We start from the raw sequence: 14,987 nt of genomic DNA, 5'->3' as shown, positions 1-14,987 counted from the left end.
CCATCAAAGAAAGAGGTAAGTGCCTCCAGGCCTCCAACTGGCATTTGGTGTCCCCTAACAGTATAATAACATTTACTGTGTATAAATCTCTGGGTCGCATCCCAAACTGAAGGCCCAGGCATAAAAAGGTGGTGTCCGCCCAGCGTAAGGGGAGTGAGTCCCCCCCATAGATCCCTTCGAGGGTAATGCCTTCAATTTCTGAAGGTTCAACTGGAAGCCTACACAATAATGATGTTCAGAGAAAATCTCCAAAAGGGTAGTCTGAGATCCGCTTGGTCCCAACAAATACACTAATAAGACAATGTTAAGGCAGACACCCTCAGGGAAGTGAGCTTTTTAAGAACAGAGTAACGTGTTTTGGGCTTAAGAGATTTTAAGATTTGCGACGAGAATTAAGTATGTTTGGCTTCCTGAAGAATATAATGATAGTGATGATAAGAGGCAAGGATGGTTTGGGATTTTGTTTTTTGCCATACTTGAAGATGTAAAAGAATTCACTGTAGTACCATGGTTTAGATAAGGGACAGGCAGATGAGAGCGTCAGGGGCTTGGAAGGGAGATCAGGTAATTTGAGCACTGAGAATAGAATTCCAAAGGGGGGCCTGGATATCAAGAGGAGCAGAAAGGCAGCTCCCAAGAAAGGAATTGTTAAGAGGATCAATGTACCTGAAAAGATGAGTTCTTGGGGGAATGACCAGATCACAGGAGTCAACATTCCATGTTAGAAGTTTGAAGGAGATCAGGAAATGGTCAGATTAAGATAGTGAGATTAAAAGAAAAGTCTGTTAACGTGAAACTGTCAGAAGAAAAGGAGGAAAGGACCAAATCTAAAGTGTGACGTGTTGGGAAAGATGTATCGTAGTTTGTGTTTATTAGTTCCCGACATGTTGGAACAGCATAGCACCGTGACACTATTCATTGCTTTCTTTGAACCTTCCAGTGGTATGTATTTATAGGTCAAGGAACCATCCAGTTTTGAATGGTAGAATAACCCTGTTTTGTCGGCATTGTAGATGTCATCTGTACAAAATTTACAAAGCAAACGTGGCTTTCCATTGTTTGGCACTTCTAGCATCAGCACTGTCTTTCTCACCATGTGCTTTCTTAAACTTTATCCTGAACCTGCATTTCCACTGTGACAGCCAATCATATGACTTGCTTTTTAACATTTGTCCACTCACACGGACACCTCATCCCATTACAAGCAAGAACCATTGATTCAGGACCTCTTCAACATCAGGATCCTTACCTTCACACTTTTGTTTTTGGACCCCCCCCCCCCCCCCCCCACACACACACACACACACCTGTATCTCATGTAATGTCCACTCATTTCTCAGTTTCTCTTGTACAATGCATGTTATTGTAGATTTTGACACTCCAGTAATCTTCCAGTTGGTGTTGACTGGTGTTTGGCAGTTGTTTTTCCAGTTGTTCAAGCAAGCCAATTTTGTCTGCGAGTATTAGGTCTTTCCTAGGCATTTTTAATGCACATGCCACAGGTGGAATGCCACACACCACGCAGTAGCATGTGTGCACAAATGCAGCTGCCCATTTATACTTGATGGGAAAGTGACACATTGGTGACATTCTATGGACACATCAGGCCCAATTAAATGGCACAGTGTCCCGAATAACCAAAACTTTCCCAACTTATAAATGTGTTTTGGACCGAATATACAGCTGCCCCGATTGGTGTCCTGATTATCCGGAATCTACTGTATTATGCTGGTGTGTAAATGCTACCCTAGGTTTTTTCCAATTTATTGATAACTGTTAAAGAAAATGTTTTCAGTATTCCATCCTTATTTATTTTATTGATTTATTTCAGAACTTTCTATATTGCTCTGACTAGCAGAGCAGTGTACAGGCTAAAATAAAGGAAATATAAGAAAGATAGGAAAGCATAACAGTCACACCAAGAGTTAACTAAAGGAAGGAAAAGGGATTAAAATAGGTAGGGATTGGTAGGGTGTATTAATCAAAAGTTGATAAAAAGGCAGGTTTGTTTAGGAATGTTTAGCTGGTGCTAGAAAATGGAGGGACTTTATCAGTGTTTCCTTTTCAGTATTAATTTCAATCAAGATGCTTCCCTAATCTGTGTATCAAGTGATCATGGGACGGTGCATATCTTTGCAGCAGAAGACCCAAAAAGGAACAAGCAGTCTAGGTAAGTGATTGATTTATTGGGGTGGGGAGAGCATGGAGTTACTAGAGCCTTCTCTTGCTAAGCTTTGGGTGTTCTCTGTGAGGTAGTTGTGTGTGATGTGAAATATGTCTTTGAAATTTAAGGCTGCATTTTGATTAACATTTGTAATTGCATGATCAAATTTTTATCAAAATACAACCCTAAAGAATTAAAGAATAAAAAGTAATGAAAAGCTAAGAGGGTCTTTTACTGTGATATTGTTTTTAGCTTGTGGTAGAAATCAGCTGGCAGTAAACGCCGGGACGCCCTTAGGAAAATAATGGGCATCTAGGCGTTTTCTGCCAGATAATTTCTACAGCGAGTTAAAAATGCTACCATGGCTTAGTAAAAGACCCTGTAAGAAATACAAACTGAAAAATTACAAGAGAGATTCTAAAACAGCGTTAAAACAGAGTGCAGAATAGCTATAAACAGTCTTACAGTTTTCAGAGCCTATTTTAAATATATCTAAACTACTATCCTATGCTGCCTCAGTCTGCAGCATAATTCTATGTACTCTCTGAAGAGATTTATTGTGACTTCACTTGGATGTTTGGACATATGGGAAAAAAAGTTAAGTTGGCAGGAGGTTACTGGAAATGCAGATAGAGGCACAAAGTCTCAGGGAAAAACTGGACAGAACTTTGCTTTTTTAGTTTTTAGAACTACCAGAATGTATAAATGGTGCTGAAAGTGAGTGCGTTAGAATCAAAAAATCATACTTGAAAAACACTGAAGCCAAGTGTTAACGAGAAAAATAAGAAAAGCTTAAGCATTGGAAAATTATATGTAAAACATTTAATAAGGAAAACCAATGGAGAATAGCTAAAGAAGCAAAAACTAAAAAAAAAATACAGAAAATCCAAGAAACCTGTGCAGAAGTCAGTTGGGCCGTTAGATGACCAGAGGCTAAAATAGGCTCTGAAAACTGTAAGGCCGTTTATAGCTATTCTGCACGCTTTTAGATTTTTTTTTTCCCCTTTTGTAATTTTTCAGTTTGTATTTCTTAGGGGATTTTTTTTCCTATGCCACAGTATGCAGGGAGGATAGTGTTGTAGAAAACCTAAATAAATTCTTTGGGAACGTATTGTATGTAGATGACTGTTCAGAGGGACTGAGGCAAATCACTATCTTTTTGCTCTAGCACCTCTTCCAGAATCAAACTAGTATCAAATCACCATAATCTGCTGGTATTCACACCAGTTGAGAAGGAACTCAAATATGAAATTATAGACCTGGTATTCGTAATAAGTTATCTATCATTACAATATGCTATGTCTTGAGGACTGGAGGTAGCCAATATAATGTCAGGTTGTTAAAAGGGCTCCAGGAGTAGGTCTGGAGACTCCATAAACCATGTGCCTGCTCTTCTCTTTAGTGCTGTGCTGCAACTTTCCATCCATATCAGGTTTGTTTCACTCACATTTGCTTTCTGCCCGTGCAGTCTGTCTCTCAGGGTGTTCTGGTATCTCTAACTTAAAGCTCTGGGGAAGGTTTTTACAGTTCTTTAATGAAATGAGGTTGTAGGGAGCTAGTTCGTGTGTTGTCTGTCTGCTCACTGTGAGATTATGTGAACCCTTGGTATTGAGGAAATTTGTTTACAATATATTTAATCACTCTACATTTTCTTGCAGTGATTTTCAATAACTTTTAACCGTTTTGAACTTTAGGCACATACTTCTACATTTTGTTGTAGACGGACCAGATCGATACTCTGGCATGCCTTCAAAATGAATCCATCATTTTAAACATTAAGCAATATTGTACTATCAACTAATGTAATTATTTAGCAATGTTATATGATCCCTGGGGGTCTAACTTTGTCTCCCAACTGTTCTAACTCCTGTGTATTGTAATAGTTGGAGTATTTTTAATGCGTTTTTGGTAGAGTAACTGCTATAATGTCTTGGATACTAATCTTGGTAAAATCAATTGATCTACTACTGTAGCCATAATCTGCTCTAATCATTGCTGTAATTTGATGATTAAACAAATTAAACAGTGCCTTCTGTGAATTAGAAACATAGAAACATGATGGCAGATAAAGGCCACATGACCCATCCAGTCTGCCCATCCTCTGTAACTCCTAATTCTTCCTGTTCCTAAGCGATCCCACATGCTTATCCATGCCTTTTTAAGTTCTGGAACAGTCCTCGACTCCACCACCTCCACTGGGTGCTATTCCACGCCTCCACCACCCTTTCTGTGAAATAATACTTCCTTAGGTTACTCCTAAGCCTATTCCCTCTTAACTTTGTCGTATGCCCCCCTCATTCCAGAGCTCTCCTTCATTTGAGAAAGGCTCTCTCTTCCTGTACATAAATGCCCATGAGATATTTAAACGTTCTATCTTGTCTTCTCTCGCCCTCCTCTCTTCAGCGTTACATGTGAGGTTCATAAGCCTGTCCCTATAATTTTTGATTTCAAGACCGCTTACTAATTTCGTAGCCGCCCTCTGGACCCACTCCATCCAGTTTATATCTTTCCATAGGTGCGTTCTCCAGAACCTGCGCACAGTACTCCAAATGAGGCCTCACCAGAGACTTATACAACAGTACTATCACCATCCCTTTTTCCTGATGGTCATGCCTCTCTTTATGCACCCAAGCATCCTGCTTTTGGCTGTCGCTTTTTCTACCTGTTTGAAAGCTTTAAGGTCGTCACCAAGTCCCACTCTTCCTTCGCACACTGAAGCACTACACCCCCTATAATTAAGAACTGGTTAAAAGATAGAAACAGAAAGTGGAGGAGTGGCCTAGTGGTTAGGGTGGTGGACCTTTGGTCCTGGGGAACTGAGGAACTGAGTTCGATTCCCACTTCAGGCACAGGCAGCTCCTTGTGACTCTGGGCAAGTCACTTAACCCTCCATTGCCCCATGTAAGCCGCATTGAGCCTGCCATGAGTGGGAAAGTGTGGGGTACAAAAGTAAAAAAAAAAAAAAAAGGGTTAAATGGTCAATATTCTCAATGGAGAACAGTAAATAGTGGGATTTCCAAGTCATGTGGACTGGGATTGCTGCTTTTTAACATCTGTAAATGACCTGGAAACAGGAATAGTGAGTGAGGTGAATATATCTGCTAATGAAACAGTTATTCAAGCTCTTAAATCATAAGAGGACTGAGAAATTGCAAGAAAACTTGAGGCTGGGCATCCAAATGGCAAATGAAATGTAATGTGATCAAATACAACAAACTGATGCACTAAGAGCAACCCAATCAATAGTTACGTGATGCAAGATTCCACTTTAGGCGTCATCACCCAGGAAAAGGATCTAGGCATCATGGTTGATGATAAAATGAAATTCTGTGCTCAGTCTATAGCGTTATCAAAGAAAGCAAATATGTTATACATACCAAATCAATTCTTGTATACCACTGATATCCCTTTTCCAGGGTTCAGTGCGGTTTACATTCTAGGTGATACAAGTTGATAATGTTAGTGTGATGTATGAGAACAATTAGAGACCACTGGTGTAATGCATGAGACCAAAAACATTAAAGGAAGGGATAATGGCTAATACTAGGAGGTAGAAGTCCGAGGATTGTTATGAAGCAGTCTTTGGGAAGAGAGAGGTTTTTAGCCTCTTCCTGAAGCTAATGTAGCTGTTTTCTGTCTGATGGCAATAGGTAGAGAGTTCCATATTTTTAACTCCAAGTACAGGGAATAAAGAGCTGAAAATTTTGAATTGTCTTTTGAAACTGCGACTCTGAATTAGGAAAGGAATGGAGAATAAAACAGAGACTATTATAATGCCTTTGTTGCCCAATGGTGAAAGTGCACTTCAGATATTGTGTGCAGTTCTGGTCATTGCATCTGAAAGATAAAGTGGAATTAGAAAAAGTACAGAGAAGGGTAACCAGAATAAGGGATGGAATGATTTCCCCAGTGCATTTTTCTAGCAAAAAAGGTGCCGGTACTCAAATGCTAGGTCACCCTTCAGTGGTGAGGTGATCACTGTGCGACCTACCCCACAATAGCCAGGCCCCCTGCAACCAGTCACAATCTATGACAGGCAGAATTGGTGTGTAGAGCCGGAGGCTCTTTCATTAATATTTGGGGTCCCTGGGTCAATTTTAGCAGACAATGGAAAAGGTGCTGGTACTCAGTACCCCCAAGTACCCGTCAAAAAAAAGCCCTGGATTTCCCTATGAGGAAAGGCTAGGGTTCTTCACCTTGCAGATGAGACTGCTGATGGGAGATATGGTAGAGGTGTAAACCAAAAAGGTTTGGAGTACATATATCTCTAAGTATATAGGTGTCAATAAGAGAATTTTTATCTAAGTAATATCAAATTACTTATAAACTGTTATAGGCAAGTTTTAAACAAATGTTCATTGAAAGGTTTATAAGCATTATTATTTTGTGTTCAAACATATAGCTTGAGCAGGCAACATTCTATATCCATCATCTCACTTACTCTTATACGTTCCTCAAAAGGTATTTCATTTGCAATCTGTTTTTATCAATAAACATATCAGTTATGCACTTGTCTGTATCTGTCAAACATTGCTCAATTGTTTTAAATCCAATGTTAATAACTGTGCAAAAACGTATTTTTCCTTTAAAATGCCCCCTACAGAGATTTCTGTTTCACCAGTAGGCTTCATCAGGAGGAAAAATATATCACTGTGTGTTCTAAAATTCTTTTATGAAAATCTTGCACAGCAACCATAGTTGTGAACCATGACTCAGCCTGAGCCTTGTGGAGTGGTTCACACCTGCGAGTTGCTCAGTGCTGTATTGTTCCCTACCACCAATGGAATTTGTGTCACTAGAGGTTTCAGGATACATTTGTTTCCTATAGGATTTATATCTTACTTGGCATGTAATGCAGTGCACCACCACTTCTACCTACTCTATCATTTTGTACCCTGGTTATCCTTTTCTCAGCAGATCTTCGAGATGCCATTTGCCAGTATCTTCATTTAATGTCATTCACTCTAAACTCTTGCATCTTATTTTTTAGACTTCTGGTTTTTGCATTATTATTATTACAAGCCACTTACCAGCAGTTGCTTCAGGAAGGTGGAGTCTGGTTTCCCCTTGTCTTCACCATCAGAGGACCCTAATTTCCTTTTCTTTTTTTTTTTTTTTTTTTTTAATGTTGTCCTTTTGTGGATACCATTCTCCCAAGTGACACTCTGCTTTCTCTCATGATCTAGTTTAAAATCTGTTCCCCTTATTTGACTAGTGCCAGCAGTTGTTCCATTTTGGTTAAGGTTCAGCCCGTCCTTCCGGAAAGGACACTCATTTCCTAAGAAGTTCTCGGTTTCTAATCCTATAGCCTTTCCTGCTCCTATCGAGGCTCCAGAATTTATCCTATCTTTGGTGTCCTGCACGTGGAGCTAGGACAATTTGAGTGTCACCCTGGAGATTGTGGGTTTTAGTTTACGTAGCAGCCTGAATTTATCCTCCTGCACCACCTTTATCCTTGGTGTCCACACAGACCAAGATAGCTGGTTCCTCTCCAGTAAGCTTTAAAATTCTATCTCTGCAGTATGTGAGATCCACTACTTTTGCATCAGATAGGCAAGTTACCAAGTGGTCCTCATGATCACGAGTCATTCAGCTGTTAGACAGACATAGTTACAAATATGTACTTCCAGTTTTGCATATATTAACACAGGTAACTAATTTTTACACAAGTCCCATTTTATTCAATGGGACCTAGTTACTACTAATGCATGCTAACTATGTTAATGTGCACTACTGGTTTTAGCTGAGAGTAGTTCTAATAGCTGAATCAGCAATAACAGCTCTGTTCCTGTCTTTCTGGAAAGCAGGACCTGATGATCCATCCTTGGTGTAGGATAGGATAATGTGTTACTTGCACAGCATGTCCGGGCTGCAGGATCACTACCTGCCACTGACAAGTCGTCATCTGCTTCGTTGCTTCATGATGGGAGATGGGAATACTCTACTATGTCCTTGAAGATCTCCTCTAAATATTTCTGCCTCATTGTTGGTGGTCTAGGTCCTCCAAAGCACCACCTGGGCTGCTTGCGAGGCAGTAGGATCATTCTAATGGTCAGCCAGTGCCAGATGGGGATAAAATCCCACCAGATGTTTGTACTATAACACCAGTAGGCAGTTCTCCAAATTTAATATGAAACTAATCTACACATAAACACCAAAAAAAATTTTACTTTTAGGATTTTCAGAGATACAGAACTGAACATTTTAATGTGTGCAAAATCCTTCAGATTACTTTTAGTATATTTTAGAGTGACTGTGGGGCTCATTTTCAAAACACTTAAACTTACAAAGTTCCATAGGTTACTATGGAACTTTGTAAGTCTCTAAGTGCTTTGAAAATACACTTCCACAAATAACCCGAGTCTCTCTTATTGGGTAACAGAAAATATAGTGAGAAATTAACGACATTTTTCTTTTTCTTCCCCTTTTTTTTTTCTAGTTTGGCATCAGCCAGCTTCCTTCCAAAATACTTCAGTTCAAAATGGAGTTTTTCCAAATTTCAGGTTCCTTCAGGCTCTCCCTGTATTTGTGCCTTCGGAACAGAAACAAATGCTGTCATAGGTAATATTCTATAAACTCTTAGAGTCTAGTAATTCAGTACACAGGAAACAGTATGGATTTGGTTTAAAACTGCGTGTAAATTGCTAGTTGGAAAGTAGGTGCATTTGATAAAATCCATGATTTTAAAGCAGTAGTCAGGAGAACTTTAGCAGGTAGAAATGAAAATGTAAAAGTAATATCCTGCGTTTTTTAAAAATTAGTTTTCAACATTAATATACAGCCAGAAATGAGAACTGTGTGCCCCTATGCTCACTCCCCACCTCCCCCACACACCCCATTACTGCTGCTCCAGCTTAAGTGTCCTGGTGTCAGAGTCACCCCAGACCACTGTTTTGTCTTCCAGCCGTGCAGACTTAATACCTTGCTTTGTTCTATTGGCCATAGTGAATGAAGATAGGGAGCCCTCAGGTCCGATTGTTTTGTCCATATGTCCAGATCCCCAGCATCTTACCAACCCAAAACTCCATTTCCTTGAGTTTGTGGAATGTTTTTCCACTGCATCACAGAAGAGACCCTTCTCAATCCAGGCGGATAGCACTACCTTCTTGACTATGAGAGGCATTTTCACTAGGCCCGTTTGGTTCACATCTAGCTTCAAGGTTTTTTGAAAATTTACCTTTTAATGTAATTTTGCTATTGAAGCCCATCCATTCCATCAATGTCTGCAAGTACCTCCCTACCCACAGAGCCTGCACCAGAAGGTTTGCTTAGAAAGAATGTACCAACTTTCCAGATACATCAGAGATGTGTGCAAAATGCACCCTGCATTAACCTGAAAAGTCTATGTTCAAGACATGCTCCCCTCTGGGGGTTTAAGGTAGGAGCTGTTCTTATTTGGACAACTGGGCCTTGCATTTTTTGCAGAGATGCCAAGTGAGGCTGGAGACACTCAGTCCTGGATTTCTGACCACTTCATCATGATGTGCAATGGCAGGGGCGTAGCTACGGGTGGGCCTGGGTGGACTGATAAAGAATCCTGGTGGTTTGGTCTGTTGGTGCTTTCAGGGAGCTGTGGGACTACTGGGAGTGTGGCCTCCCTCAGTAACCTAGAAATCACGGGGGATAATCTTAGAGCGGGAGACTCACCCATAGGCGGTTGTGACCAGTCGGTGGGAGGAGGGTACTAGTATAGGCGGACCTTTGTCTCTTTCCTTTCAGCTGCCTCCCAGGTCCTTCAAACTGTTTCCCCTCTCCCGTTTTTCTATATTTTGTCTTATACATTTATCTAATTACCTAGGCCTCAAGTGTCCACTTGTCCATCCTACCCAATCCCTGAGTCCCCATTTACTACTGCAAACTTAGTCTGTCTTTCTTTGGTCTCTCATTCAGTCCTAGTGGCTATGCCTGTCTGAGTCACTACTGTCCCTCACCTCTATATCCTTTTCCCCTTCTCCTAGGCATGCATTGACTCTGCCTTTTCCACTATACCTGTTTATCTCCTTCCTTAGCATCCTCTAGCATATGCCCTTGCTTTTCTCCGAATCAGCTTCCAGCTCCCAGTGCAGTCTGTACTGCCAGCTCCCTTCTCTCAGTCCATAGCCTCAAACATGAACCACAGCTCCTTTCTCCCAAGCTCCAGCTCCCCGCCCAGTCCTAGCAATAGCCCCAACCTCTTCCTCCAAATGCCCACGGTCAGCATTAGCCTTCAGCCCAGCATTGGTCCCTAGCTCCTTTTTCCCAAAGCTCATCCCTTGCCCCTCAGCCCTAGTATCAGTTTCCAGTCTCCAACCCTCAACTTACCAGTTCACTCCTACTTGCCTCAGCAGCTGTGGTAGCATGATCTTGTCTACAACAGTTGTGCTGCTCCTCTTCCTACGTTGCCTAGCACATTTGAAACATGAAACTAGGCACAGAAGCAGAAAGTACCCCATCTCTGATTTCAAATCTGTAGGGCAGCACAGTTTGGGGGGGGGGGGGGGGAGAACATGGTACAGTGGCTGTGAGGGGGCAATGCAGTGAGGCAAGCTTTGGTGCCCCTACACCCATGTTTCATTGGTGGCCCTGGTCTCTCCATTCCTTTCTCCCTAGTGTCTAGAATCACCTGTTTCTGAACCCCAAATAGTCTGCCATCTTTATGTTCCCTCCCCTTCCCCACATGTACCTGCATCTCCCACTTTCCCATCCAGTATAATCTCTTCTTACTTCCCAACCTGCCCTTTTTGTCTCCCTATACCTTTATCCCTAGAATTCAGCATCTCCCTTGTCCCAACACCAAAATAGTCCACCATCTTTCTCCTTCCCTATGTTTCTGCATCTCGTCCTCTCATGCTGCCCCTCCCCTCCTCCAGGGAAGCAAGTAGGGATGATGCTGGAATGGAAGGAGAGATACAGAAACATATGGTGAAAGTGAGGGAAGCGCTTTGTATAGCATCATTGAGAAGGGGGTGCACTGCCCCTCCCAAACTACACCCATGAATACAGGTAGGTGGCACACATACATAGGGCTGCTCATGTTATCACATTCTCAAATTTAGGAGCAGCCTGTGCTGCAAAACAAAAGTGCAAGAACTGCCACATCACAGATAGATTGGCTAGCACAGCTTTAGGAGATGCACCATAGCTGTAGTAGCTCTGATTTGATGAGTACCCATTTTGTTCAAAGTGGAATTAGATGCAGGATGCCAGCCAACTTGCTGGAGTATTCTGTTGGTCAATGGAGAGAGAATTGTATAGATTTACCGATTCAGTTCTTTTGTGGTAGGTGCAGGCTCACTTACAGGGCTGCATGTAGAGAATTTTGTGTAGATTTATTCCCATTAGGGTTTGGGTAGAATGTAGAGCGCATTATTTTCTCTTTGATATGGCAAGCTGTTACTACCTTTGGATGAGTTGAAAAAGCACTTTATGATGGAACTGTTTTGTATCGTTCCTAGGTAACTAGTGTTTAAAGTAAAAGTGCTCTTTTAGTATTTGAGGCTACTAGGAAGAGCACGTTCAAGATATGGCATGTGAGTGAAACAGATGCCGTTGATTCACACAGCCACTTCATAAGAGAAGCTAGAACCACATTAAGGTTTTATGCTACAGGCAATTTCTACACTGATGGTTTGAAATGGAAAAACTCTTTCATGAGGTGTGAAATTGAGTTTTCTGGCTTCTCAGTATCCTATCAAGAGTGAGATGCACACTGATAAGAGTTCTGATTTCAGTGGCAGCTCAGTGACATTTTCTGTGTGTGGTCCCTCAGGGCTTCTCACTCTCATCTCTACTGTTCAACGTTTTTTGAAGTTGGTATGATCCTTTGGATTTAACTTAATTAAAAAATTGCAAATAATGGGCTACTTGGTTAATACCTTGTGGGGGGGGGGGGGGATGTGGAGCTCAAGTGAATAGTTGCTTGGAAAAAGTTGTGTTATGGCTAGAGGAGAGTAGGCAGTTCTTAACAAGATTACCTCCACCATCCCCATTTCTGAAATGCTTTGTTTCTGCATGTATGACCACAAACACATGTAAGTGACCTCTTAATACCAACTAATGGGTATTCATCTTTGTAAACAGCCATGAGTAGTTCTGTGAAAGTGGTGGTATAGTACAACTAAATAAATGTTCAGATCTGTCTCTATTGAGCCACATTAATTTCCTTCTACCAATGCTGTTATGGCCATGTAACACCTTAAATTACTGCATTGCTTTCGCATCTTTCTTCGTACAGTTCAGTGTTCTCCTACACACCTTACATTGCTTAACTTTTCTGTTGCCCTCATCATCCCTCCTCCTGAATGTTATTGGGCACATTCCTCATCTTTGACCACTTATTTCATCACCAGCTTCTGCACCTTCCATTTCATGCTTCATATAAAATTAAGCTGATGCATGGTGCCCCCTCTGGCCATGTTTAAAAAAGAAAATTCTGCTTTAAAAACTAACAATTGTGAGATCTCTCAAATCAGAATGTCTGGTTGTTCTTTATTACAGGCCTTGTTGATTTTTAACTGTTTAATGATTTCCTAAATTTGTCTTGTCTGTGTGTCTTGACTGAATGTTAAGCTCCATGGAAAAAATGTCTCTCTCTACGGTGCTATATCAGGGGCAGATAACTCTGTAAGCATAACTTTTTTTTTTTCTTTGCTTTTCAGCAATTTGTGCTGATGGTAGCTACTACAAATTCTTATTTAACCAAAAAGGGGAATGCTCCAGAGATGTTTATGCTCAGTTTCTAGAAATGACGGATGATAAGGTGTGACTAGATTGAGAAGGTGAGTGTGCCCTGCTTGCCTGTGTTGTTTAGAGTTCAACTACTTCAATGTTGCTGTTTATACTCTGACCATGGCAAGCCTAGCTTGTGGAGGTCCCGGTTCCTTGTTGTGGCTGCGCTGTATGAGAATCTTCAGTGGCACGTGGCTGTTTGGGTGCACACGTGAAACAGGAAATTAGTTTTCCCCTCTAACGATTCTCTGCTTTAGAATTTAAAATGCACTAGCAGTCTGTACACTTGTGACCTAGATTGGCCACTGTTGGGAACAGGATGCTGGGCTTGATGGATCTTGGTCTGTCCCAGTATGGCACTATTTATGTACCTTACCATATAGATATAAATGTAACTTTTTTTTTTTGCTTTAGGAAAAGGCACTCAGAATTGAAAATTGTTCATTTCAAGAATCAGGACTAGGCCCTACCTGTCACAACTGTGGAGATAAGTGACCATATGTGTAAAGATGTAGTCCTTATTGTCTAACAGGATTTAAATAGAAGTCATACCAGCAGCTTGCCTTAGGAAAATGGACCTTTAAGCATGGCTGGGGGAAGGAGTTAGGAAACAAACCCATTGTGAAAAGCAGCGGGCCAGCTTTTGAAGGCTGTGTACACCAACCTCCTTTACATTTTTCCAAATAAGCGCTGTTCAGAAACTGAACTCTACGGACCTGGATACATTGTCATCACAAACCACTATTAAAACTGATGGGACCATATTCTTGCTAAGAGATTTTGAAGGAAGAGGCTTTTAACATTTTTTTCTTCTTTTTGTGAGTTATCTGCTGTCCAGTGAAAACCAGGGAGTAGCAGAGAATGAATAGGATGTTCTTGCACAGGATCAGTAGGGAGATATAATTAGAGACCTCTTTGCGAGCCTGTGAAATTACAGCAGATGACAGCTGTGAATATGCTTTTCATGCTTCTAATACTTCTGAAACAAAGATCATGTAATAAATGTATTCTCTCAGACACTTTCTAGAGCTTACGTTGATGCTGTTACTGGCATTCATTTTGAAATTCATACACAAGAACCTTTTTAAGATCCAAGGCCCCATCATAACTTCAGTGTTTTTCCTGTAGCTGGAACCATACATTAACTATGTTTGCTTAGCATAGTTTTCTCAGTGTGAGAAACTTGTTCACAAAGTGCTTCAAATTTGAAGTCATAATTTTCTTGGTAGAGAAGTTAACTGTTATTTTCAAAGTATTCATTCCTTTATGATGTCATAGACAAACACTTTTTTCTGCAGTTTTTGACTCGGTATGCATGATTATCTTGTGTATTTAATCATGGAAATAACTTGTTTTGCATCCTTTGTTTGTACTTTTGTTTTTCTTAATAAAAACACTGGTATTTTGTTTTTGTCTGGTTTCTAATATGCAGTTTTCTTTTTTAATATGTAAAAGATGTTTGAGATGGAAATTGAGCAATAAAGGTAGTGAAAAGACCTGAATATTTTTCTTTGGCTGTTCTAATGAGGATATGGTATGTTGACTATAAGCTTATATTTTCAATAACATTCTTTAACCTACCCCCCCCCCCCCCCCTTTTTTTTTTACATTGTATACACTTGGCGTCTGGTCACATACTCCTCTTACTTTAGGCTGCTGGCTAAATTGAAATAATCTTTTTATCTAAATATAGATTTTACCACCTTCCTAGCCCAATTTGTTTGAGGGAACCATAGCCATTGATTGCCTAGGGAGAAGCTAGTGCCATTGTTAAGTAATGGATAAGATCTCCCCCCCCCCCCCCCCCCCCCCCCCCTTGCAGGCAGTACTTTAGGCTGCTGCCAAGGAATAAAAGCTAGGCCCGGGAATCAAATGTGTTTTCTTCATAATAATAAGTGGCACTGCTATTTTGGCCAGTGACAAATCTACTAAACTCCAGCAGTCTCTGGTGGGACTGCTGGAGTTTAGTAGAGTGTGATTGTAACATGGAGACTTTAAATTCCTTACTCCCATCATTTTATGAATTACTGCCATTTTGGCCACCTGGCCAGCCTTCTTTAGCTAAATTCCAGTGTAAGCTAAATTGACAAGTTTCCTGATTTGATATCTTGGAGTA

At 40.8% G+C, this 14,987-nt stretch overlaps 1 protein-coding gene across 1 annotated transcript in view; it reads left to right on the top strand.

Moving 5' to 3' along the window:
* WDR45B (WD repeat domain 45B) overlaps positions 1–14,284 on the top strand; it is a 58,578-nt gene extending 44,294 nt beyond the window's left edge. Inside the window, exons 8-11 of the mRNA XM_030208026.1 lie at positions 2,069–2,170; positions 8,604–8,725; positions 12,802–12,921; positions 13,286–14,284. Coding sequence (XP_030063886.1) covers positions 2,069–2,170; positions 8,604–8,725; positions 12,802–12,908 — 331 coding nt within the window. The 3' untranslated portion in view covers positions 12,909–12,921; positions 13,286–14,284. The remainder of the gene's footprint in view (positions 1–2,068; positions 2,171–8,603; positions 8,726–12,801; positions 12,922–13,285) is intronic.
* Positions 14,285–14,987: the final 703 nt, after the last annotated feature.

This window comes from Microcaecilia unicolor, chromosome 6, assembly GCF_901765095.1.
Source record: "Microcaecilia unicolor chromosome 6, aMicUni1.1, whole genome shotgun sequence".
NCBI lineage: Eukaryota > Metazoa > Chordata > Amphibia > Gymnophiona > Siphonopidae > Microcaecilia > Microcaecilia unicolor.
Note: the sequence above shows the minus strand (reverse complement) of the source record. Positions and strands in the feature narration are given on the sequence as shown.